Genomic DNA, 26,015 nt, shown 5'->3' on the forward strand with positions numbered 1-26,015 from the left:
TCTAATACACTAAATAACTCGAGCTTGGTCTCTGGAACTCTATTTTGTAAATCATTTTGCAATGAAACTGCAGTCTTCTTTGCAACACTTTGTAATCATGTTCATTTTGTTTTCTAGGTGGAAAAATTCAAATGTATTCCTTGGAAATCCAATCATTTTCCCTTTCCAGTATTCCAATTATTATTCCACCCAACTAATGGAAAAGCTATTTTATTTCTAATGTATGGCATGCACTCTTCCTGTTTTGCTAAAATTTCAGTGCAGTGTTTATAATCTGTCTGGTCTGCTTCTGCATCTTAGATATTCAATGTTCACCCCTTTCAATTTTGGATCAGTGGTATGAAGATAGACCAAGGACATCAATGGGCACAACATACCAAGTCGTGTTTTATAAAAATGAAAAGTTTGCATCATGGGAAAGCAACCTTATAAAAATCACATAAATAATTCTTCATGGAGGGAGCACTAAGGCAGGGCATAAAAACATGAAGAGGATGGAATTATGCATGACATAGGTGAGCAGTTTAGGTTATCATCCGTTGCCCAAAATCAGAATATTTTGCTCCAAAGAAATGACAGAGAGGTTATCAAATCAGAATATTTTCCTCCAAAGAAATGACATAGATGATTTTGAAGGTATCAAAGGCAAGTCTCCAAAAATGCTTCCATCACATCCAGGAAAAGTAGCCCATGTGTTTTGAACACACAAAAAGTCTGAAAATGTCTCAAAACAAAACCCAAAAGATTCTCAATGTATCCCCTGAAGCTTTTGCCCAACAACATCAAAATAGTACCGAAAAGAAAACCCAACACACTTAAAAATCCTGTAAGAGCCTACAAATTAGTGCAAATACTCTGTGAGGAAGACCCTTGAATCAGTTCTATAACAGATAATGTCATAAATAAAACCCAAATCAATCTAGCGATAATCAACTTTGAGGTGAATAAATACTAATTTCACAAGTTAGTAAGATTGACATGTAGTCAAACTAGCAATGATCCATCTCAACTTTGGGATTCTGGTATTCCAAATATTATTTCACCCAACTAATGGCAAAGCTATTCTTATTTCGAATGTATGGCATGCACTCTTCCTGTTTTGCTAAAATTTCTGTGCAGTGTTTATAATGTATCTAGCTTACTTCTGCATCTTGGATATTCATTCTTCACCCCTCTCAATTTTGGATCAGTGGTATGAAGATAGACCAAGGACATCAATGGGAAAAAAATACCAAGTCGTGTTTTATAAAAATTAAAAGTTTGTGTCATGGGAAAGCAATCTTATAAAAATCACATAAATGATTCTTCATGGAGGGAGCACCAAGGCAGGGCATAAAAACATGAAGAAGATGAAATTATGCATGACATAGGTAAGCAGGTTAGATGAGGCAGGGCATTAAAACATGAAGACGATGGAATTATGCATGACATAGGTCAGTAGGTTGGGTTATCATCAGTTTTCCAAAATCAGAGTATTTTTCTCCAAAGAAATGACATAGAAGTTATCAAAATCAGAATATTTTCCTCCAAAGAAATGACATAGATGATTTCAAAGGTATCAAAGTCAATTCTCCAAAAATTCTTCCATCACAGCCAGGAAAAGTAGCCCATATGTCTTGAACACAAGAAGTCTGAAAATGGCTCAAAACGAAACCCAAAAGATGTTCAATGTATCCCCTGAAGCTTGTGCCCAACAACATCAAAATAGTTCCGAAAAGAAAACCCAACACACTTAAAAAACATGTAAGAGACCACAAATAAGTGAAAATATTGAGGAAGACTATAAGATTCCATAAATCAGTGCAAATACTCTGTGAGGAAGACCCTTGAATCCATCACAGCCAAGAAAAGTAGCCCATATGTCTTGAACACAGGAAGTTTGAAAATGGCTCAAAACGAAACCCAAAAGATGCTCAATGTATTCCCCTGAAGCTTGTGCCCAACAACATCAAAATAGTGCCGAAAATAAAACCCAACACACTTAAAAAGTAGGTAAGAGCCCACAAATTAGTGAAAATACTCTGTGAGGAACACTGTAAGATCCCACAAATCGGTGCAAATACTCTGTGAGGAAGATCCTTGAATCAGGCCTATAACAGATAATGCCATAAACAAAACCCAAATCAATCTAGCGATAATCAACTTTGACGTGTATAAATACTAATTTCACAAGGTAGTAAGATTGACTTGTAGTCAAACTAGAAATGATCCATCTCAACCTTGGGATCATAAATTCTAGAAACAGTTGTAGACTTGTTGTTTAAAAGCAAACTTTTTAACTTCTAAAATGCTGAAATTGTTTGAATTGTATATCTTCTCTAATGTGATCAAGGGTAATAATCAAAATCAAAATTCTCCATCTTCTGCTCGAAGAGATGCTCGAACACCAAACACCGAATTTTCTTAATGTGATTAGGGTGATAATCAAGAGACGCTTTGTAAATAGGGCACTAATTCTCTTTAATGGTAACATCCTCCATAATGCGATTAAGGTAAAAAAATCAATTATTTACCAAAGCATTAAATTTCCAAACCCACAACAAAGAATGTGCTGGTTTCTGAAAAAATAGTTGAGATCTAAAATATTATGTAAAAGAAAGCTGACCATTTTCTAATCAACATCATATGATATTAATTTAATTAAAAACACCAAAATTAATACTAATCCATTTGAGCCCCATAGCTTTTAAGCAACATCCCAAATCATTAATCCATGATGAAACTTCAATCATAATTACTAGTGAAAAACACTTATCTGCATAATAGAGTAATTGGGCTAATTATCTGTTGGTTTTGTTTTCTTGGAATTAGTGAATAGTGTTTTAAATCAAATATATATTATAAAAATTTGACAGAGGATAATTCCTAAAATTGCAAATATTAATTGACTAGTTTCATTTAAAAAGTTGGATGCTATCGATTTGAAAATAATTTTCAATGAACATAAGATCGCATCCAAATCATCAAAACATTAATTCCTAAAATTGCAAATCTTAATTGATTCGCTTCATTTAAAAAGTTGAAATCATCAAAACATTAATTCCTAAAATTTCAAATCTTAATTGATCAGTTTCATTTAAAAAGTTGGATGCTATCAATTTGAAAATAATTTTCAATGAATATAAGTTTGCATCCAAATCATCAAAACATTAGCAGAGTTCTAATTAAAATTATCAGTAAAAAGCGCCCTTATTATTTGTCAACATACTACCGGTATTATTCATGGTTAACCATGGTCAACCATAGAATTTCATTTCTATTACATCTCTGCACCTTATTTAGATATGCCTATTCCTATATTGCCATTGTTCCTCAATTTATTCCTTACGGCGTTTCCTTTACTGCAAATGCTAGTTTCAACATCATAACTAAATACTATAATATTGGTCCCACTTCCACAGATTCCCTCCCCTGATGCCGCCATATAACGATGGATTTGTCCACTTCGATAGGTTAAATATTGCGCCAGATGATGAGGGGAAAACATTTAATTGTGAATGTAACGAATGTTATACAGGCCCCGATTGTTCTCAAATGGTTATCGACTGTGTTGTGGATGTTGACAGGTGAGTTTGAATATCATAATTGAATTCAATTCCCAGGTCTCATTAGGTGTTTAATTATCTGACGAAAGGGTAACCTGAATATTGTTCTGTAGTGGGGATCCTCTATTTCTAGAGCCTTTCTGGATCAGGAATGTGCAACGGTGGTGACCGGTTGGTATCGGATGAGCTATAGCATACTCCATGGTCCAACAATATTAATTAATTAATACGGTTTTATATATATATATTTAAAAAAATTTCATATCTTTAATATTAATTAAAATTAATTAATACTAGTGTGGTTAGGGTCAGTCAGTGGTCAATGATTGTGGAAATGAAAGTAGTTTAATAAGTAATGATCTTGGAAATAAAGTTTCACTAACCCGAAACCTTGGATTCAAATCTTGTGCTATACCCATCAAAATGAGAAATTGAACATGATAAAAATGCAATTCTACTAAACTTAAAAAAAATATTAATTAATACTAAATTAAAATATAACAAATGTGGTAAGTCAAACAGGGATCCAGCTAGCCTTAGGAATACCATACTTCAATGGGGAAAGGGGAATTTTCAAAGTAAAGTTGTAAGGAGGATATGGAATTTAGCGGTTGGTTTTGTAATATGGGAGGTGTGGAAAGAGCGAAATCGAAGACTCTTTACAGACAAAAGCTGCCAAGAATCAAGAATCTGGGATGAAGTATGTCGGTCGATCAAAGAAACGGTTTTGTCGGAAGTCTGGAGTGAAGACGATTGGAAATTAAACTCGGAAGAACAGCGAATAGTCTCCAAATTGAGTATTGACTTTACGATGTTATATCCCAATACAGACAGGAGAAATAGTTATCGCATGCAAAGCCCAAACCATTTTAGATTTCCAGGAGATAGTCGGATCAAATTGAACTTCGATGGGGCATCGAAGGGTAACCCTGGGCAAGCAGGATGGGGAGGTATCTTTAGAGATAGTAGAGGGATTTCGCGGTGGGCGTTTGCTGAATGGGGAGGGGAAATGACGAACAACGAAGCGGAGTTATGGGCAGTTTATAATGGACTTCGAATTGCAGCACGAAATGGATATAGGAACCTTGAAATTGAAGGCGATTCCCAGCTCACGATAGATATGTTAAGGAAATTGAGGGGTGGCAAAAGCTGGGATCATGTGGCGAAGAGTTGGCGGACAGCAGGGATTATACAGGACATAGAAGGGTTGATGAGGACGATTGAATATATAACGATAAATCATGTTTTGAGGCATGGTAATAGAGCAGCCGATTTCTTAGCCAATTGGGGAAGTGGAGAGCCGAATAGGGTAATGGATGGCAGCTGGTTATCATTTCAGGAGGATCCACGGTGGAATGATTTAAAATCTATATTAAGGCAGGATAATGATGAAGCGATTGCGCATGAAAGGATTGATTAGCTGCCTCCTCATTATGGATCGGAGGGGAAAAGACAGGATAATTAATGTTCGCTCAGGGTGTATGAAGACGACAGTAGATAACATTAAAATCATGAATGGTGAGTATAATCGAACAATGGGAGGAATGATCATCCCAAGAAGGAACGGGGGTAAGGTACCGAGGAGGAGAGGTGGAAGCGTCAGACGGACAGTGTACGTCTCACATCATGATCCAGGAAATGAGACGTGTATTAATGAGGTGGATAGGCAGCAACGAAGTATTAAGGAGGAAGGGTGGCCGAGCAGGGTTATATTACTGTCTGCATGCAGTCGATCGGAGACAAGGACGAATTTGGGAGTGAATAGCAGCCAAGTGAGGGGGAGAGTTACAAATTTCCTGTTTGTATGCAGTCCACTGGAGACAAGGACGAATTTGGGAGCGAATAGCAGCAAAGTGAGGGGGAGAGTTACAAATTTGCAGATAAGCAATATGGCAGCGAACCCAGAAAGGGGAGAAGGCAGGAGGACGCGAAGCCAGGGGGCGAATTTAGATAAGAAAGGGAAGAGTGCGGTTGAGGAAACATCGCAGAGGATTTACCTTGAAATACCGGAGGAATCGGAGGAAGAATTCGATATACGAGATTATGTTGCCGAGGAGGAGCAACATCCGACGTCGGGGGGAAAAGTTGGTAAATGGAAGCAGTGCAGAACTGACATGGGAGACAGGGGAGATACGGATGAGGGGTCGGAAGAAGACGAAGAGGAAGCGGAAGGTAGATGCGGAAGGGGCAGAGGACTGAGGGGACGTGGTAACCAGAGGGGTAGAGGGAGACCTAAAGCATGTGGAGGTCGCGGGAGCAGAGCTCAACGATCTGAATATGAGGAAGGATCTGCCAGTGAGGTTAGAGGCAGGAAAAGAGGGAAAAAAGATATGAGGAAAAAATTGCAGGAGGCAGAGGCAGCTTATCTTCATGAAACCAACCCGAACATCCGCAGAATTATTGACCATTTAGAGGAAGATGCTATGCAGGCAATCTCAGATCCTAAAATGGAAGATTGGGAGAGGTTTCTTCCTGACCCGGGGCACACAAGAGGAAGAATGTCCTTATACAAGCAGTCTTTACATGTTTATTGGGGCATGAAGAGATTATTAGCCAAGGCCATGGAGCAAGTGGCCATGGAAATGGTAGAGCTGGCTCAAGGAATTCCCACCCTCAAAAGGGAGCTGAAGAATATCCAAGTAACTCTTCTTATGCAGGACAAAAAGATGGACAAGCTGCTGCAGCTGCTTAAAGCGAGTGGAATGGAGGTCAAGGTAGAAAGTGAGGCCAAGCCAGATACAATGAATCAGTAGAATATGCAGTTGCTGCAAGGAGGTTTTTCTATACTTATTTTTGTCTTTTGAAATATTAGATGGTAATGCTTCCAGTCAAGAACAGTTTGTTTGTAGTAAGAATAGGGGGGTTTTTTGCATGGTTAGATCGACTGGTCATATACTTTTTCTGGATGGCTGTTAAAAACTTTCGATGGTCACCCGGTTTCCCTTCTGGGCGGGTGGAGACCTGCCTATGTATGTAATTTCTCTTTTTTTAGTAATAGAATACCGCCTCAGTTTACAAAAAAAAAAAATATAACAAATGTAACTTCACATAGCTTTGGAGAGAAATAAGGATATCTTTATATTTTATTATTACAAAAACTAAGGAAGAAGACTATAAAAACCTGGTATAAGCATTATATTATAACATGCAACTTAACATAGCTTATCTGGTTTGGAGAGAAATGATGATATCTTTATATTTTATTATTACAAAAACTAAGGAAGAAGATGATGGCCCTAGATTTTATGATGTATCACTATATACATTTAGTGTGAGTTTAAAATAAAAAATTATTTTTAGCGATTTTACTAAATTAGTATAGATTTATTTTAAGTTAACATTTATTAAATGTTCAGAGATAAAAAAATTTAAAATATATTTTTTTAATATAAAATTTGAGAAAATATTTATATTTTAAGAGATTTAATTATTTTAATAATCTAGTATTTATTAAAGATAGATTATTATTATTATTATAGATTTTTAATAATATTATTTATGTTGTATAAATTTCACATCTTTATATTTAAAAGTATTCTCATTTTTAAGTTTCTTAAAAATTTATTTATTATTATTAATTATTTTATTAATAAAAACCAAAATACAATATAAAAATTTGTTTTCTATTATTTTTTATTTCTTTTAATTTTTTGTTATTAATTGAGTGAACATTTAAATATTTACACTCACTAACAGTATATAATCTCTCCTATACTAAGCTCTAACTACAATACCTAGCTCTGAGTTGTAGAGTGCCTCTTCCCACAAAAACTATATATATATATATATATATATATATATATATATATATATATAATTTTAATATAAAAAACTTAGAAATAAATGCAAGTTATTTTAGGGAAGATTTTTTTGTTTTCAACATTTTACTCTAAAATTATGAATAAGATTATGATTTCATGTTATTTAAAATATATTTTCTAATATAAAATAATTGAAATTGTGATTTCTTATTATTTAAAAATATATTTTTAAATAAATAAATTTAACAAATTTTACAAATTACATAATTCAAATTTACTCTTATAAAGAAAGAAATTACTAATAATACCATTCAATACTCTGTTTAAAACACCTAATATATATTTACTTAAAAACTGCGCATAATTATTATATTAAAAAACTTAAAATGATATAAACTTAAATTTCAATAAAACAAATCACAACTATGCTACCAACCACCGAAACTAAATTCACAAATAGATATTTATTTATAAATTCAATTTAAAAAATTAAACATAAATATTATTGCAATAAATTCGATCTGTATCCATATTCGTTAATTTTACAAAGTTCTCCTCGTGTCTCAAAAGGCGTTATAAGCCTTCGTGATTTCACATGTTCATGTTTTAACGTGTACTAATCCTATGGCTGATTTCTTCCTCAAGTCACCCAAATTTTATACATAATTCCATTGAAATCAATAGGTTCTTTCAAAGATTCTTCGACAAAACCAGCGAAAATATGCCGAGATCTATAATAAACTATATGCTGAGATATATAATTATTATTTTTCTGAATCATCAACCCTTGTAATACTAGCTGCCGTGCAGCACCTCTGGTTTGCTATTCAAATTAAAAACTCTTTTAATTTACTTAAAAATTAAACATAAAAAATCAAGCTTATATCAATTATATTTTAAGCATATGATTTTTATATTATTTATTTTTATTTTGAAATTAAAATAATATATAAAAAAAATATGTATGTAGATGGATTGAAATTGGCATATCTTTTTTAGCTTGATGTCATGTGATGTGAAGCATTATTGTGTAATTATTTTATGTTTTAGAATTTTTAATCAAAATCTACCAAAACAACTTTTAATCAAAAAATAATTTTTTATTATTTTAAATTGGAAAAGAAAATATATTCCTGATCCTCTCTTGCGTAATCATAGTGGAATCGACCTGCTTTATTATTATTAAATTGCGTAATCATAGTGGAATCGAGTTGGAGTAGAATCAACTTAGTTTATTCGTATGATCATCAGATGGTCACATTTTTCAATTGAGTGTGTATAACAATGGAGTTCTTTTTAGTATGATTTTTTGGATTTTTTGGTGCTTGAATCTTGTGGAAAAATTTGAGGTGAAATTTTGATTTATTTTATTTAAACTAGTTTTTTGACTCTATACATAGATTTATCACCGTTAAAAAACCTTAAGACACTTCATTGCACAGGGTTATCCATCAAACTTGTGATTTCAATAAATTCCTATGAAATTTTACAAGAATTTAACTGTAAAAAAAACCACCCTAAAAACTTTAAAAATTACATTAAAAACAACTCCCATAATAATAAACGTTTATCAACCATCATAATTATTTCGAAACGTTTCTTAACCATGAAGGCTACATTTTGCCCACCATATTCTGGCCATTATCTCAAGAATATCAATAACCAAAAAGTTGGATTGTGGAAGCAGCTACGTCGTGGTCTTTCAACGTCCCACACCTCAAAACAGATCGAGACGACGTAAGCTTTGATCGAATAAAGAAGAAGAAGATAGGCATCTTCGCGTAATTCAAACACGAACGGACGATCAACCCTCTCCCACATCCCGAGATTCCCTCCCATGACGCCGCCCTTTTACCTTTTCCCACTTCCCCACCACAAGTTACTCCTCACGCCCTTAAGCTTGAACAAGTCTTCATACCCCGCTCACCCCGTGAGAAGGCCGTGCTGCGATCTGCGCGTACATACAAATTCTATGCACTCAACCTGCGCGTATACATAATTCATAATCCTCCCCCGATCATAGCACAAACGGGGCCATGAAGGAAACGATTTACGCGCTGTTCGTATTGCTGTTATTGATGTTGGTATGGACATGGAAAACTCTCCATTCCCCTCAATTCTCGTTGCCTCTCGTCGCCGATAGTTGCAGGGGTCAAAGAATTTTCATGTACCAACTTCCTACGGAATTCAACGCAGATATCTTGAAACAGTGCAAGTTCGGTCTCGCGCCCTGGTTGAACCTCTGTCCGCGCGCCAACAACTATGGCTTCGGGCCGCCGTATAATAGCTCCCTGGGCGATGGCTGGTTCGACACGGATACTTATATGCTGGAGATCATATTTCACGAGAGGATGAAGCAATACAGATGCCTCACTCCCGACCCTGCCATGGCCGACGCCATGTTTGTGCCCTACTACGCTGGCCTCGACGCTCTCAAATATTTGTATCCACAACCGGACAGAGTGCCCGAGTCGTCGCACGGTGTGGGGATCATGTCGTGGCTGAGAAAGAGAGACGAGTGGAATCGAAGCGGAGGAAGAAATCACTTCATGGTGATGGGTCGCACGGCCTGGGACTTCGGTGCTGGCAAGGGCTGGGGATCTGGTTTGCTGGAGGTCCCTGGGGTTCCTAACATGACGTTGCTGACGATCGAAAGGCGCCCGTGGCAGTCCAACGAACAGGCCATCCCGTATCCCACTTCGTTTCACCCGTCGTCTGCTCGGCAAATTGAGGAGTGGACGACCCGGGTGAGGGCATCCACGCGGACTCGGCTTTTCGCCTTTGCCGGCTCGATCCGCCCCTACGTCAGCGACGGCGGCTTCCGCAACTTGCTTATGCGTCTCTGCGCGCGGTCGCCGGATAGATGCCGCCTCGTGGACTGCGTGGCGGCTCGGTGCAGCCACCAGGCTGAGCCTGTCATACAGGCATTCATGGAGTCGGTCTTCTGCCTGCAGCCCCGCGGCGACACACAGACGCGGCGGTCGACATTCGATGCCATCATAGCGGGGTGCATTCCGGTGTTCTTCCACAAGGATTCGGCGTATACACAGTATACGTGGCATCTTCCATCAAAAGGGGAGAAGGAGAGAGAAGGGTACTCTGTGTTTATCCCGCAGGACGACGTGGTGGCCAATGTGTCGATCGTGGAGCGAGTGCTGAGTGACGTCAGCCCTGAGCGGGTGAGGGAGATGCAGGAGAAAGTGATGAGTTTGATTCCCCATGTCATTTACACGATGAAGTCGACAGCAGGCAATTCAAAGGCGGCGGGGTTGGTCCGGGATGCGTTCGACATCACCGTGTACAGGGTGTTGGACTCCACTTCTCAGCAGAGGAAGCGGCCAAATATGAGGCGGAGATGAACACTGTACCATGCGAAGCCGAGGTCGATGATGTTATGAATACGAATTAAAGTTAGTACAATGGTAAATATAATAAATTTGGCCATCTGCTCCGGCTGTCCTCTAACGGTTATTTTTGGAAATTTGAATGATAAGTTAAGTTTTGTTTTATGTATGTTATATAATTTAAGTTTCTCAAAAGTATTCCAAACATTAAATTTATTTATACATTTAAGAAAACAAAAAAATCACAATTTAATTAAAATTGTTTATTCAGATTTCAGCCAAAACCTCTGGAACTTAAAACAATCAAACAGCACCACCATGGTGCTATGAGAAACTCAATTTAATTATTGATTGCAGATAGAGCTTATTCAGAATCATAATGATGAACGGCATATATCATTTTCCGCTGTGTGTAAATCCAAGATGTCGGATTCCATGTTTACTACCAAAATATTTACGACCACGGAAATACTGTCACATTAGAAGCTTCTTGGCATTAAATATAAAAAAAAATTATCGGTTTCCCAGGTTGGGTTGGGAAGGATGAAACAATTGACTTTGCCGTTGTTAGAATATATTTACAATTTAATATATAATTTAAGATATAATATATTTAGTTTATATTTAATAAACTAATAATTTAATTTGAAAATAATGAGGAAATAAGTATGGGGTTTAGATATCATTTTTTGGGATTCAGCGGCATTAAGTAAGTCATTTATGTATGACCATTTCCATCAGAAGTAGTCATAATTGACTAATTTCTCATGATTTTTGAATAGTTCACAAGGGTGAAGAAGTGGGATTGAAACTCGTGAAATGAATCACATAGCATCATCACTTGCTTGCACCCGGTAACCAGGACTTCCCAGGAGGTCACCCATCCCAGAACTCCTCTGGCTCAAGCGCGCTTAACTGTGGAGTTTTCTCCACAATCCAACCCACTTAGCTTGCTACCCCATTTGCAAAACCTTAGCAATTATTGTGCCTCATGAACCATTCAAGAAAAGATCCATTGACACTTTTTGAATTTAAGTATGGGGGTTTACGCAGTGCATTATATTAGATATCATTTTTTGAAATTCAACTGCGTTAACACATTTTATTATTAACTTTTATTTTAATTAAAATATAAATATACATTGAAATTGAGAAATCATTTTTTATTAAAAATTACAAAACAAATATTTTAATATTATAAAAAATAACAACCAAAAACATTTATATCAAATATTATAAAAAATAGCAAAACAAAAACAACTATATAAAACGGCCATATTTAATTATGATATAATTTTTAGCATCTTTCAATTCCTTGGTCGTTCTCTGGTCGTCATTAAGACGAAACGTTATTCATGGCTTCATACGGGGAGTTAATCGGCTATGTATCAACCATCAAGTAGCTTAATATTTAATTTAAAATAAAAACAAAAACAACGTTATTCATCACTTCACATGGGAAGTCGACCGTATGCCTATCAATTAGCTAAATATTTTAATTAAAGATTCGCTGATTTTGCAGATTTATTTTACCGCCTTCTCATAAACAATTCCGATATAACATTAATTTAGCAATGGCGTGCTTTTCTTCAAAGAACTAATTTGATTCAAGGTTGTTTCCAGGGTCTTGAGACAAAGAAATGTGATGTTCGTATGGAATCGGATTAACAAATTTCCTATGTGAATCTCGTTAGGTCTTTCGGGTTTAAATTATTTCCTTTCATCAAAACAATTTTGCAACTTTGTTGTCACACTAGTCGTTCAACCCTACCATTCGTTCAACGTTACTCGTAGTCGTTCAGCGCACCCTGTAGTTGTTTACATCTACCTGCAGTCGTTCAGCCTTGCCCACGAAACTTCAGACCAAGTTTCGCCCTTGATGTTTGATTGTTGATTGATGCCTTAAATGCTCTCAATCATGGCGTATATATACCCATCTCTCGACACTCAAGTGACACGGCCATCCACCCAAGTATGGGTCAGCGTGTCCATTTCTACATGTCGGCCCAGCCACATCTCCTTGTCTGTCAGGTCCACATAAGTTAAGCTGGCCTCCTCCATCGCATGCCCAAGTCGGCCTATAAACTCTCCCATCGCACGTCCTGGGGCGCATCCGCCCATCGCACATGGACGCGCCCGTCTGTCGCACAAAACTGAGAGAGCCTCCGCACGACTCGCCGCACATAACCAAGAATTCCTCCACACGACTCATCGCACATAACCGAGCTCGAGCGCTCGTCGCACATGGGGGCGCGCCCGACTCGACTCGTCGCATAAAATCGAGAAGTCTAGCCACCGTTGCACATCACTGAGTTTGTCTCCGCACAACTTGTCGCACATAACCGAGTTCGTTATCCTGTCACACATGGGCGCGCATGACTTAACTTGTGGGCCTGACATACCCCCCCCCCCACTCTAAATAAGCTTGTCATCCTCGACAACTCCACCATATCGTGGCAAAGTGTCGCTAGCTCCAACATCTCCAAATTGTCCATGTTGCCCAACTCTGCTCTATCATCGCCCAAACCATCAAGGCTCATGACTCTAGGAACAGGAAAATCTCCTCAATCCATGATCATCAACCACATCAATCACAATTTCCGCATGTTGCCCCACTGTGGAAGGCTGGTCCCTCCAACTCAAGCTACATGTTGTCACTGCATCAGACATCGTGTCAAATCATCATGTATCATGATCATGTGAACTGTTGCCATGATACTCCAACTCAACTCAATCATATCTCAGTATACTACTAGCCTCCATGACTTGAACTAGTCCGCTGATCAGTCCAACCATCATGCTCAAACCACGAAAATGCACTTCCTCATGCCATCATTGGCCATTTTTCTCAACATCCCGTCATCAACTCGATCAAGAATCCATCCCATCTCTATCAAAGTATAAAGTAAGCCATGCTCAGGCCTATAAAGCAATATCCATCTCGTCTACAACATGCTTCCCATGATCTTGGTGTCAATGTGTTGTGTATCAATCAATCACATCTATCCAAACATCATCAGCCATACGTGTGAGGTTCATCTCCTCAAAATTAAGAGCTCCTCCCATCAAATCAACTCGCAATGTGCCATATCCAGGTCCATGAAGCAACCTCCATCTCATCTACAATATGTCATCTGTCAAAGGGAAAGTCTACACCTGCCTCATCATCCATGTGTTGCCCATGGTCATAAACCAATCAACGACCATGTCTATCAATGTGGTCAAATCTGATCAACTCAACTCATGCCGAAGTGCTACCACCAAGGCATCACCATCGCTACAACTCCATCAAATCCAAAGTGCCTCATCTCGATCACATCCATCAAGTCACTCCCTTTGAACACACCCCATAAATCTTCCCAAAAGTATGCATCCCACACTGCATCAAAGTCAAGTACACCACTAACCTCAATTCCTCAATGAATCAAATACTCCAATACCGCCATAAAATGAAGTATCCAATCGCTGCAACTATATCAAGTCAACATGAGCTCCCATGAATCATCTCCATCCAACATCTTGGCAAGCATACATGTCTCGGTCTCAAATGCCACTGCAAGATGCCTTTGCACTCCATGTGGTAGGAATACTCTCATTGTCTACTCACAAATCCAATCAGTCCATCGCCTTGTTGTACAAAAGTGACCAACATCCCCACCGGCTCATCTATAAAATTTCTCCATGTCGCATCAACAAGTCCATCCGCACAAAATCCTTGCCTTGGCACTCCTCATTAGATGTCCATAAGTGACATCTCTATAGGTGCTCCTGCATAATGTCCCTGCAAGAAGTCTTCCATGCTCCATCTATCCAACTCGATGTCCATGACTCTACTTGCCCATGTTGTCTAACTAAGTAGACTCATCACAACATCGATCATCTCATCCTAGTCCTCAAATAGTTTTAGTGCCCTCGGTCACTCACACCATATATCACATCATATGTCACAGGTTCCTTCCATCATCGCTACCTCCCCCACTAGAGGCTTACCAACACTACCTCTTGGTCTCAGCCATGAAGAAGTCCACTCAAGTATCCTATCATCAAAAGTCCAGTGTGCACTTCCTCTAATTTATCCATGAGTCATGTCGGGTAGTTAGCCAATTCTCCATATGGTTAAAGAATGACCCATCCTCCACAATGATCATCATGTACCTCCCTTGTCACGAGCATTTTCACCTTTTTCCCTAATGTCACAAATTGCCCAAACAAGCTCTGCAACAATCAATGTTCCTTGCTTCTCCGCACAAGGTCTCATCGTAGATATCCATGGTAAGGTTTTCCATTACATCAGAAAGCTATATTTTCTCTTTCCTACATATGGCCCATCCTCCAAAAGCTCCAATGAAACACAAGTAACAACAATACTTACCCCATCATGAGGCTCTTCCATGTGAGTGCCTTCATCCATAAATGTCTGCAATATGTACGATCCTGGTTCAACTTGAGCAATCAATGGTACCTCAAGTTCTCCCTCCATCGTTGTCACATCTGCAAAATCCTAATATATCATGGCTTCTTCTCCTTCATCGCAATCTGAAGCTACATCCTGCTCCATTGCCCAACCAAGTAGAAGAAGCTCTTCTTCAACATTCCTTTCCAAGACCTCAGGCTCATCTCGAATCTATGGGTTCTCTTCTTTCATACGCCTCAACCTATATAAGGTTAGCAAGAGCCTCCCTTGGCATTCTTCCCAACTTGCCATGTCTTTTCGTTCAGCTTGTCCCAAACATAATGCTTCACCCGCACTAAACTTGTCATGAAGTGCAGCGATATCTGCTTCACTTCAAATATCCAATCGACAAAGCCACGTGGAAAGAGGGCTCTGATACCATATGTCATGCCCCTATTCTGGCAGTAGACTTTCAACTGCACATAGGCAGGGGCAGCACCACTACACTTTTTATTTTTACCAATACTAGAGTGTATGGACTACGCCTAATTCCAACACTTAGCCAATTTTCCAATTCTTCAAGTGTTAACAATGCAGTAGAATAACATTTACTTCAATTAACATTCATCATCATCATTATGCCATGGAAATTATAAATCATACAAGTATACACAATTATAGTTGGGAGGGGAAGTTCCCGTAAAGTTTGCCCAATATAACATATAACTATAATGTAAAATATCTCACAATTACAAGCTTAAAACAATGTTGTGCTACTAAATTCCTTGGCCTGCACAATCCACCAAGTGTCATGTCACAACCTTGCAGTTGTCCAATTGCCTATTGCCCACACAAGATATGAGGAAACCTCAAGTTTCCTTTCCTTAGAACAATTCTGCAACTTTGGTGTCACACCTGTCGTTCAGCCCTGTCGATTGTTCAACCTTGCCCACGGTCATTCAGCTCGGCCCACGGTCGTTCAGCTCTGCCCGCAGTCGTTCAGACTTGCCCAGGATGTTTATCTTGGCCTATAGTCATTCAGCTCGACCCACAGTCGTTTAGCCTCGCCCAGGTCGTTCAGCTCGGCCCACAGTCGTTCAGCCTTTCCCTGGTCGTTCAGACCTGCCTAGGTTGGTTTGCTTGGCTCGCAGTCATTTAGACCCGCCTAGGTCGTTCAACCCCACCCAAGCCCTTCAGCTCAGCCCACGGTCATTCAGACCCGCCAAGGCCATTCAACTCAGCCCGTGGATTTCTGCACCTGTTCAACTTGCGACCTCGCCCAACCTTCGGTTTTCTTTTTATGTCTCCCAAACTCCACGAAACTTCAGACCAAGTTTCTCCCTTGATGTTTGGTTGTTGATTGATGCCTTGAATGCTCTCCATCATGGCATATATATCCCCATGTCTCCACACTCAAGTGACACAGCTGTCCACCCAAGTATGGGTCGGCCTGCCCATTTCTACATGTCAGCCTAGCCACATCTCCATGTCCGTCGGGTCCACTTAAGTTAAGTCAGCCTCCTCCATCTCATGCCCCAGTCAGCCTTTAAACTCTCTCGTCACACGTATTGGGGCGTGTCCGCCCATCACACATGGGCACGCTCGTTAATCACACAAAACCGAGAATGCCTCTACACGACTCGTCACACATAACTAATAATGTCTCCGCACAACTCGTCACAGATAACCGATCTCGGGTGCTTGTCGCAGATGTGGGAGCGCCCGACTCGAATCATTGCATAAAACCAAGAATTTTACCCACCGTCACACATAACCGAGTTTACCTTCGTACAACTCGTTGCACATAATTGATTTTAGGCACCCATCACACATGAGCGCGCCTGACTCAAGTTCTGGGCCTAACATCCTCCCCTACTCTAAATAAGGTTGTCATCCTTGACAACTTCACGATATCATCGCAAAGTGTCGCTAGCTCCAAAATCTCCAAAAATTTCCATGTTGTCAAACTCTTCTCTATCATCGCACAAACCATCAAGGCTCATGACTCCATGAACAGGAAAGTCTCTGAAATCCATGATCATCAACCAAATCTGTCGCAATCTCCACATGTTGCCCTACTGTGGAAGGTTGTCCCTCCAACTCAAGCTACATGTTAACACTGCAACATACATCATGTCAACTCATCATGTATCATAATGATGTGAACTACTACCATGATACTCCAACTCAACTCAAACATATCTCAGTATACTGCTAGCCTCCATGACTTGAACTAGTCAGGTAATCAGTCCAACCATCATGCTCAAATAACGAAAATGCACCTCCTCATGCCATCAATGGTTGTTTATCTTAGCATCTTGTCATCAATTCAATCAAGAATCTATCCCATCTCTATCAAAGTATAAAGTAAGGCATGCTCAGGTCCATGAAGTAATCTCCATCTCGTCTGCAACATGATGCCCATGATGCTGGCGTGAATGTGTTGCATATCAATCAGTTTCTTCTATCCAAAAATCAACATCCATATGTTTGAGGTTCATCTCCTCAAAATGAAGATATCCTCCCATCAAATCAACTCTCAATGTGTCATATCCACGTCCATGAAGCAATCTCCATCTCATTTGTAATATGTCATCTGTCAAAGGGAAATTCTACACCTGCCTAATCATCCTTGTGCTGCCCATGGTCATAAACCAATCAATCACCATGTCTATAGACTATCAAAGTGGTCAAGTCTCATTAAGTCAATTGATCCCCAAGTGCTACCACCAAGGCATCACCATCGTTGCAACTCCATCAAATCCAAAGTGTCTCATCTCGATCACATTCTGTTGGGCATTGAATCTCCCCACATCATGTTTTGGGGTTTAAAGCCCAAGTTTTGGTCAAATATGTTATAAGACTCTGGAAATTGCGAGCGCGGAGTGCAAAATGTACATTGAGTGATAGGGTTGTTCGCCCTAAGTTTTGTAATGTAAGGTAATGTCATGTCAGCCTACCCATCGTTTGCGGACCATGGGATTGTATAAATAGAGCAAGGCTCTATGTTGTAAAAGGAATTAAGAGATAGATGAGCATGGATGAAGTTTATAAGATAGTGGATAGAGAAGAAGTTTAAGTGTCTTAGGTCGTAGTAGTAGGAAGAGGCTCTGCAGCTGAGTGCGCAGAGGCATATTACAGTCCGTAGCTGGGTACGCAGACCCCTGCAGCTGAGTGTGTAGGGCGAAGTTTAATCTATAACCCAAGAAGAAGAATAATAAAGAGAAGCTTGATTCTAAATACTGTGTATTTGTTTCTGTATGATTTTCTCTGCATTTATACTGTTTTATTTATCGTGCGCACTTATATGAATATTGAACATTGTTAAGTATAATTGGGCTCACACAGATAAGTTAAGTAATCGAATAATCTCAAGTTAATAGTAAGGAACTAGGGTAATAACATGAATCGTGCCTCGAACAGGGCTGCGCGAAGGCAACATTGTAGGCTGTGAGGTACTGATAGGTGCACGTAGCAACATGCACCAGGGTCAAACAACAGACCACCGAAAAACCATCAAACATCTCTAGGGTGCAGAAACCTGGTTCTAGCACCCTCCCATACTACTTCGAGTGAGACCTCAGTCCGCGCTCCACCGACTGTAGCTGAAAGGGCTAGTAGTACCGGGTTTTGTTTGTTTAAATCATCTCTGAACCTGGGTCAGGGCCCTACAAGCCAACAAATGGTTCCGTTGCCGGGACCAAAATTTGCATAAGGGATGTCTGATGTCATGTCACTAAAATCCAATGAAGAAAGAAATTGAAGGGTGGTTGGACAAGAAGATTCACGAGTTTGCAGTGCAGGAAAATAGGAATCCGCGAGTATCTAAGGAACAGTGGTTGGAGCGCTACTTATATATGGAAATCTATGAAATTTTATTTGCATCCTTTCCTTCTGAGCTGTATGAGTGGATCGCGAAGCTAGCAGACAGTCAGGGAAGGTGTAGGCTCGACAAACCAATCGGGTGGACTCCGGAATTAGTGCGCAGACTAGAAGCGTAAGGAGATAAGATCGCGTGAGCTGTGGACCATTGGCTCGACTGAATTATAGGAGGATTTATCACTGAGTTCGTGGTAGATACGACCGTCAACTACAGTGAGGCGGAGCAGCGCTTCCTCAAGGGACCGCGAGGTAAGTATATTAAATCTTTGAACACTTGGATTAAGATGCTATTGTGAAAAGCGGGTTATGCAAATAAATTAATGTTTGGGGCTACGCGAAGTGGGAAGATTTATAGAAGCGGAAGTAGTGAAGAATTAGAAACCAATCCCTTAATTTCACCCTCGCAGGAAAGTGAGGAAGAGCTCGCGAAAATCTCTCCGAGAAGCGCAGTCACTCTGATTTATTATTTTTTCTAGGGACTGCATGTGGTTTTCCCTCCTCATCTATGGCCCTTGACATGCTAACCTAGTTCCAATTTCCATTCTTATTCATCTATAAAATGCATTATTCTATATCACTCCCTTTTCCTCTAGTATGAGTATGTCTTCAATTTTGTAACAAGTGAAATAATGCTACCATGACATGTATATAATGAATTACTACTTTATATAATTACAACCCTCAATTTCAAAATTAAATATATTTAACACAATTTTTTCCTAATATTCACATACTTATTTAAAAGTTCATGGAAATAGATTAGAGGTTGCCATGTTCCTCCCAATCATTGAACTATGTTTTCAGTAGCCCCCTCGAGCTCTACTCCTTCCTTCCACAAAAACAACTCGGTATTTATTTCATGGCTTACACTTCCTTAACCCAAGGAACCTCCTACTAATTCTAGGTTCATGTCCAGAATTTCTCTCCTAGTGGCTGCATTCTCCCACAACTCTTTTTTTTCACAATTTCCATCCATGGTATTTATCTATAGTCATGCATTCTTTTGGTGGTCTTTTGAGCCAACATTTTTTCTTTTGACTGCACCGTCTTGGGAATAACTGATTCCAACTATTTTACTGGATGTTATAAGTCTAATATATCACATGATAGCTTTCAATGTATTTCCCAAAAATATACATAAAATAGTTTCGTTTTATTAACAAACTAAATATTTATATTCTCATAACAAATTACTTTTTACCAATTGACTTTGAGCCACATGTCCAATATAAAATTCATTTTTAAAAAAATCTGATTTACTATATATATATATATATATAATAAAATTATAAACAATAATAATGAAAAATCTTCTTAATAATTTTAATAATTAATTTTTTATCAATTATAAGTTATTTTATTAGAAAAATCAAATATATATAAATTAAATTTTGTTGGTTATATTACAATTTTATTATTCAAATTTCATTTATAAATATATAAATGAATTTAGCACCTTAAAGTATTTATATTATTGTCATATATAACCCATAATTAATTCAAAGTACATAAAAAAAATTACATTAATTACCAAAGTTACCGGTACATAGCTTTTACCATGCATGTACATCATAATTAATGTAGCTAATTATTCCATTAGGAAACATATTACCTAACAAATACTCAATCAAAATCTTTAAGCATATTCTTTGTTGATTTACCCTATATGGATGTATTGTCACGCAGATTAAATAAGTGCTTGTTAAAGTTCAAGGTTTGATGTTGACTAAATGAAAATCACTAACTCCAAATGGTTGGCCTCAAACCTTCGAGGTGCCTTCCAGGTGTACACCATTTCCTTTTCCATATGGCAGTTTTCTGGCATTTGGATTAGATATCGGATTGGACGGCTGAGATCACCAATGGAGGGGTTAGGGTAACCACTACCTAGATCACCGTTGTTTGCACTCATTCTCACCCTCATTCACACAAGGACCTCATTCTACAACTCATCCCTTGCTCTCTCTCTCTGGTGGAAACATCACAGGGAAGCAACGCTGTTGGTTTCCCACAGAAACTATGTTCCACTTAGTGTTTGGTTCAGATGTCGTCCCAATTCGTGGAGACTTCTCTAATAATTTAGCCTTGTTCAAATGGGGCTACCATGCCTGCATCGACTTGGGTAAGATGTCATGGTTATTTTAGTTTTTTTATTGTTATGGTTTGGTGCATTACATTAAACTGTCATTGACTGGCTTTCTTTTCCACTGTGTAGGTCAATCTACAGGTTTCCAGAGCAGTCACCAGGCTCTTCAACCTCTGAGGATGGAACAAAGAACCACTTTCCACTACCAAGTTGGAAATACTCTCGATTTTGTGGCTTCCCATTATGCTCCCTTCTCAAACTCCAGAGACTTTGGTTCTCGGTGAGTCGTTTCCGCAAACCCTCCGAGATTATTAATTTTTAACCTTGTAATAGTTTAATTGGTTACGGGTTCTACCCGTTTGCTTTTATGGTTGTAAAAACTTCTGAGGGTTAGGACCACGGCCTCCCTCTAATCAGTTCAATTTTTACTGGGATTTATTATGTTTTTAATCTCTTGTGTAGGTGAAATTGATACCATGAAAAACCCTTTTGGTTGAAAATATTTTAGTAAGAAATTTCCCCACAAGCTTTCTTTGTATCGACCCTAAATTTTCTCTATGGTTTTCCTTGATTATTTGTAACTGTTTCATGAATTATGAATGTACTTCACCGCTCTACCTTGGACAATGTATGGATGTTTTGGTTGCGGCCAACTAGCATTTGTTATTATGAAAACTTTTCTCTTGCTCTGTTAGTTAATTCATTTAACCCATGAACATGCTAATTAATTCTAATAATTAATAAACTCATCGTTGGACCTCCCTATCTATTGTGAATTAGTAAATATGCTTGCTACCTTTCTACAAAGGGGTTGACATGTTGATAGCAGTTTCCTAAGCAATTTTATTCTGTTATCTTAGGAGCAATTCTTCATTGGTTTTTTCCTTCACAACACTGAATGTTAAGATATATGTTCACTTCGGTTATGCTCATTTCCCTTCTAGTTTTTCTTAAGTTATTGAATCGTGCTGATGTTATTGGTTTACTGTCTACATAATTGCTAGTTGATTCTGACTAAGGGTTGTAATTACTCTTTAATTCAGTTTAAAGACAATCTTTTTCATGGCTCTGTATGTTTACAGTAGATTGTGCTTTCCCTTTTCTTTAAAAATGATTTCTAAATATTGTTTTCATTCTACAGGATCATGTGATGCCTTAAGAAAATACTTCATGTTGTTTATAAATAGTCAGGACACGTCCACTTAAGTTTGTCTGGTCCTCATATAGTTTGTAATTCTATCTATGTTTTGAGAAGAATAAATACTTGTACAATATATTCTCTGTCCATCTTGCAGAAAGGTGTAAATGACCTTTACAATATATGATTTTCTGTCCTATAGAGAAGAAAACTAAATGTATTCATGGGTTTATATTTTAGAAAATAATAGAATAACATACAGTTTACTCTTTGTTTGTTTTACAAGAAGAATTAGGTAATTCACACAGTGTATTTTCTATCTATTTTACAGAGAAAGATTAGATAATTCATGTAGTGTGGTTCTTTGTCTATTTCGCAGGAAATAATTGATTTAAACATGTAGTATAATTCTTTATCTATTTCACAGAAAATAATTAGTTTAAACATGCAGTTTAATTCTCTGTCTATTCCACATAAATAATTGGTTTAAACATGTAATTTAATTCTCTGTCTATTTCATAGAAAATAAGTAGATGAATCATTCAGTAACTAGGGAAGAAGTTCCTACACTATCCTCCTATCTTACTGATTATCATTACTTCATTTTACTCATCAGAAAAACCATTAGGAAGACTTGGTACTTATTTGCAATATTTGTTATCGAAAAGATGGGACAGGGATGGAACCACTCCTCCCTTCCACGAAATTGGTAATTATGTCCAATTACCCCCCCTAGCTTCCACTTCCAGCACAAATTGGGTTTGAAATCTTCACAGGTAGTCCATCTTCTAAGACCTCAAGACTGTCTTGGTATAGTATGGAAAAAGGAACATATTACTTCGAATCAGAAGGTTTCCACTGGTTCATACCAGCTTAAGACAACCTTCAGGTAGTATCATTCTTTTCACTTCCTTGGGTAGTATCCTTTTTCCTAGTGTCTAACCCCTACCTTGTCCCACCTGAGATGTTTTTAATATCTGGGTTCAAGGAAAGAAGGAGATAAATTCCCTTTCCCAACTGTCTGGAAGTTCAGAATTAGTTAGTGGATCCTCATCCATATTCCAACTTCTCAACTGTTTTTTTATTTCTTTTAAATTAATAATTAACAACAATTGTTATCAAATCCCTTTTTCTTGTAACATTATTTCATTCACAATAATAATTAAAATAAAATAATAGTAATTATGAAATTAAAGACAGGACCGAGGGTGTTACATCTTCCCCTCCAGGTGCGAAACATCGTTGTCGGTGTTTATTCCTGCCCTTGAAATAGGCTTGGGTATGCTTGTTGCATGAAATATTTTTCTTCCCAGGTAGCCTCTTCTAGGCTAAAGTGATTCCATTTCACTTTAACCTGGGTAATGACTCGCCTCCACAAGATTGTTTCTCTCTCCAAAAGAATACACAGGGGTTCTACCAGAACTTCTTATTCCGGTTTGACCTCTATATCCTTCTAGTCAATAATATGTCTTGAGTCATATATGTATTTTTTACTTAGGACACATGAAATACATTGAGGACTTTCATATGACTCAGTAGCGGGAGTTGGTATGCAACTAGTCCTATTATTTTTAAAATCTGGAAGGGTCCACAAAATTGGGGCTCTAACTTTGCACAACTTCCCCACTTCAAAGCACTCTTTCTTGGTTTAATTTGTACGTACACATGATCCCTAACTTGGAATTCTTTGAAGGTTATTTTCCTATCTTCATATGTTTTTTTTTGAGATTGAGAAACCTTCACATTTTGATGTTCATTTTTGACAGTTTGCTCCATCTCTTCTAACATATCAGGTCCCAAAATTAATTTATCTTTGGGGCTGATCTAGTTAGCAGGTGTTCTACACCTTTTCCTGTACAATACTTCGAAGGGACTCATTTTCGAGGATTCATGATAACTATTATTGTAAGAAAATTCAACTAGGTGGAGGTACTCCTCCCACTTGGTTGGTTGTTGCATTACATACATCTATAGCATATCCTCAAGTAATTTATTTAAACATTCAATTTTTCCGTCGTTTTGGGGGTGATATGCTATGCTAAACTAGACTTGAGTACCGGGACCCATAAACAACGCCTTCCAAAATGCAGAGGTAAACTTCACATCTTGATCAGAGATTATCACTCCTGGCATACTGTTTAATTTGAATATTTCCCTCATGAAAATATCAGCAATTTGAACTTTGATAGGTGGATTTTATAGAAATAAAATGGGTTTTCTTACTCAATTTATCCACAACTACCATAATGGAATCATTTTTCCTCTTAGATCTTAGTAGTCCAATTATGAAATCCATGGTGATAGTATCCCACTTCCATTTCAGAATGGGTGAGGGATGGAGTGATGATGTTGGGTGTTGATGCTCGAATTTTACTTGTTGATATTCAAGGAATTTAGATAGGTACTGGGAAATAGCTTCTCATACCAAGCCAGAAGTATACTTTTCTTAATGCAGAAAACAATTTTGATATCATGGGTGGGTTGTGTAAGGGTTTCTATGAAACTCATCTAATATCATTTTCTTAATTTCCATCTGATTTGACACATAAAACCTTCCTTTGTAGCTAAACAAATTGTTTCCCTCTATTTTGTAATTACCTAACTTCCCATTTTCTGATTTTCTCCTCTTCTTGCCACAAAAATATGTATTCCAGATCGTTATGGCCAGCCTCTTTGATTTGATCCGAGAAGTGGATTTGCACTTAACTATAAGAAATTTCATATTCATAGTGCAACTTTCTACTTAAGGCATCAACGACGTGATTTTCTTTACCTTTCAGATGTTTGATGCCAAAATTAAAATCACTTAAAAAAAAATTCCACCTACCTTGTCTTGCATTCAAGTTGGGTTGTTTGAAAAAGTTTGTTAGACTACTATGACCAGTCACCAATAAAAACCTTTTTCCTAGTAGGTAATTCCGCCACACCTTAAGAACATGGACCACTGTTGTTAGTTCCAAGTCATATGCCGAATATGTTTTCTCATATTCCTTTAACTTAGAAGATTCGTAATCTACCACTTTATCTTCCTACATCAGTACTCCTCCAACTCCTCCTTTAATTGCGTCGGTACATACAGTGAATTCATGTAAACACTTTTCCCTTCTTTTGCAAGGAGGTTGTGGGATAAGAAATATGGGGAAGACCTTCAATAAAACATCGATAGTAACTCGCCAATCCCATGAATGACCGAATGTCTGCTATGTTCTTAGGGACAGGCCATTGTATAATAGTGTTGATGTTCTCTGGATCCACAACTATGCCTTTTATAGAAATAACATTTCCTAGATATTGAATTCGGTCTTTGTAGAAGTCACATTTACTGTATTTTTCATAGAGTTTGTTTTCTCTTAATACTTGCAGCACTATTCGTAAATGCTCCTTGTCTTCTTCCATGGTTTTTGAGTAAATTAATATATCATCGATAAAAATTAGAACAAATTTGTCTAAGTAAGGATGGAAAATCCCATGCATTAAACTCATAAAAGTTGCAGGGGAATTAGTGAGGCCGAATGGTAAAATGAAAAATTCGTAATGACCATAATGGGTTTTGAAAGTTGTCTTGTAGATATCCTCATATTTAATTCTTTTCTAATGATACCCTGATCGCAAGTCGATCTTAGAGAACACAGTGGCCCCCTTAACTTGGTCAAATAGATCATCAATTTTGGGCAATGAGTACCTATTCTTAATAGTTAACTTATTCAGCTGTCGGTAATCAATACATAATCTTAAGTTACCGTGTTTTTAACTCACAAGCAACACTGGAGCTCCCCAAGGTGACACACTTGGGCGAATATATCCTTTTTTGAATAACTCTTGCAACTACATTTTTGAGTTCGATTAATTCCGGTACACTCATTCAA

General features: G+C 38.0%; 1 protein-coding gene across 1 annotated transcript; it reads left to right on the top strand.

Annotated features, from left to right (window-relative positions):
- The first annotated feature begins 9,230 nt into the window (after window positions 1-9,230).
- LOC149159649 (putative xyloglucan galactosyltransferase GT11) lies at window positions 9,231-10,758 on the top strand. The gene has a single exon (XM_089433534.1). The coding sequence runs from the start codon at window positions 9,343-9,345 to the stop codon at window positions 10,663-10,665; it is 1,323 nt and encodes a 440-aa protein (XP_089289660.1). The 5' UTR covers window positions 9,231-9,342; the 3' UTR covers window positions 10,666-10,758.
- The last annotated feature ends 15,257 nt before the right edge of the window (window positions 10,759-26,015 follow it).

This window comes from Pinus tabuliformis, chromosome 5_2 (genome assembly GCF_031772625.1).
Source record: "Pinus tabuliformis cultivar Carrire ecotype Pingquan chromosome 5_2, CPIR1, whole genome shotgun sequence".
In the NCBI taxonomy this organism is placed as follows: Eukaryota; Viridiplantae; Streptophyta; class Pinopsida; order Pinales; family Pinaceae; genus Pinus; species Pinus tabuliformis.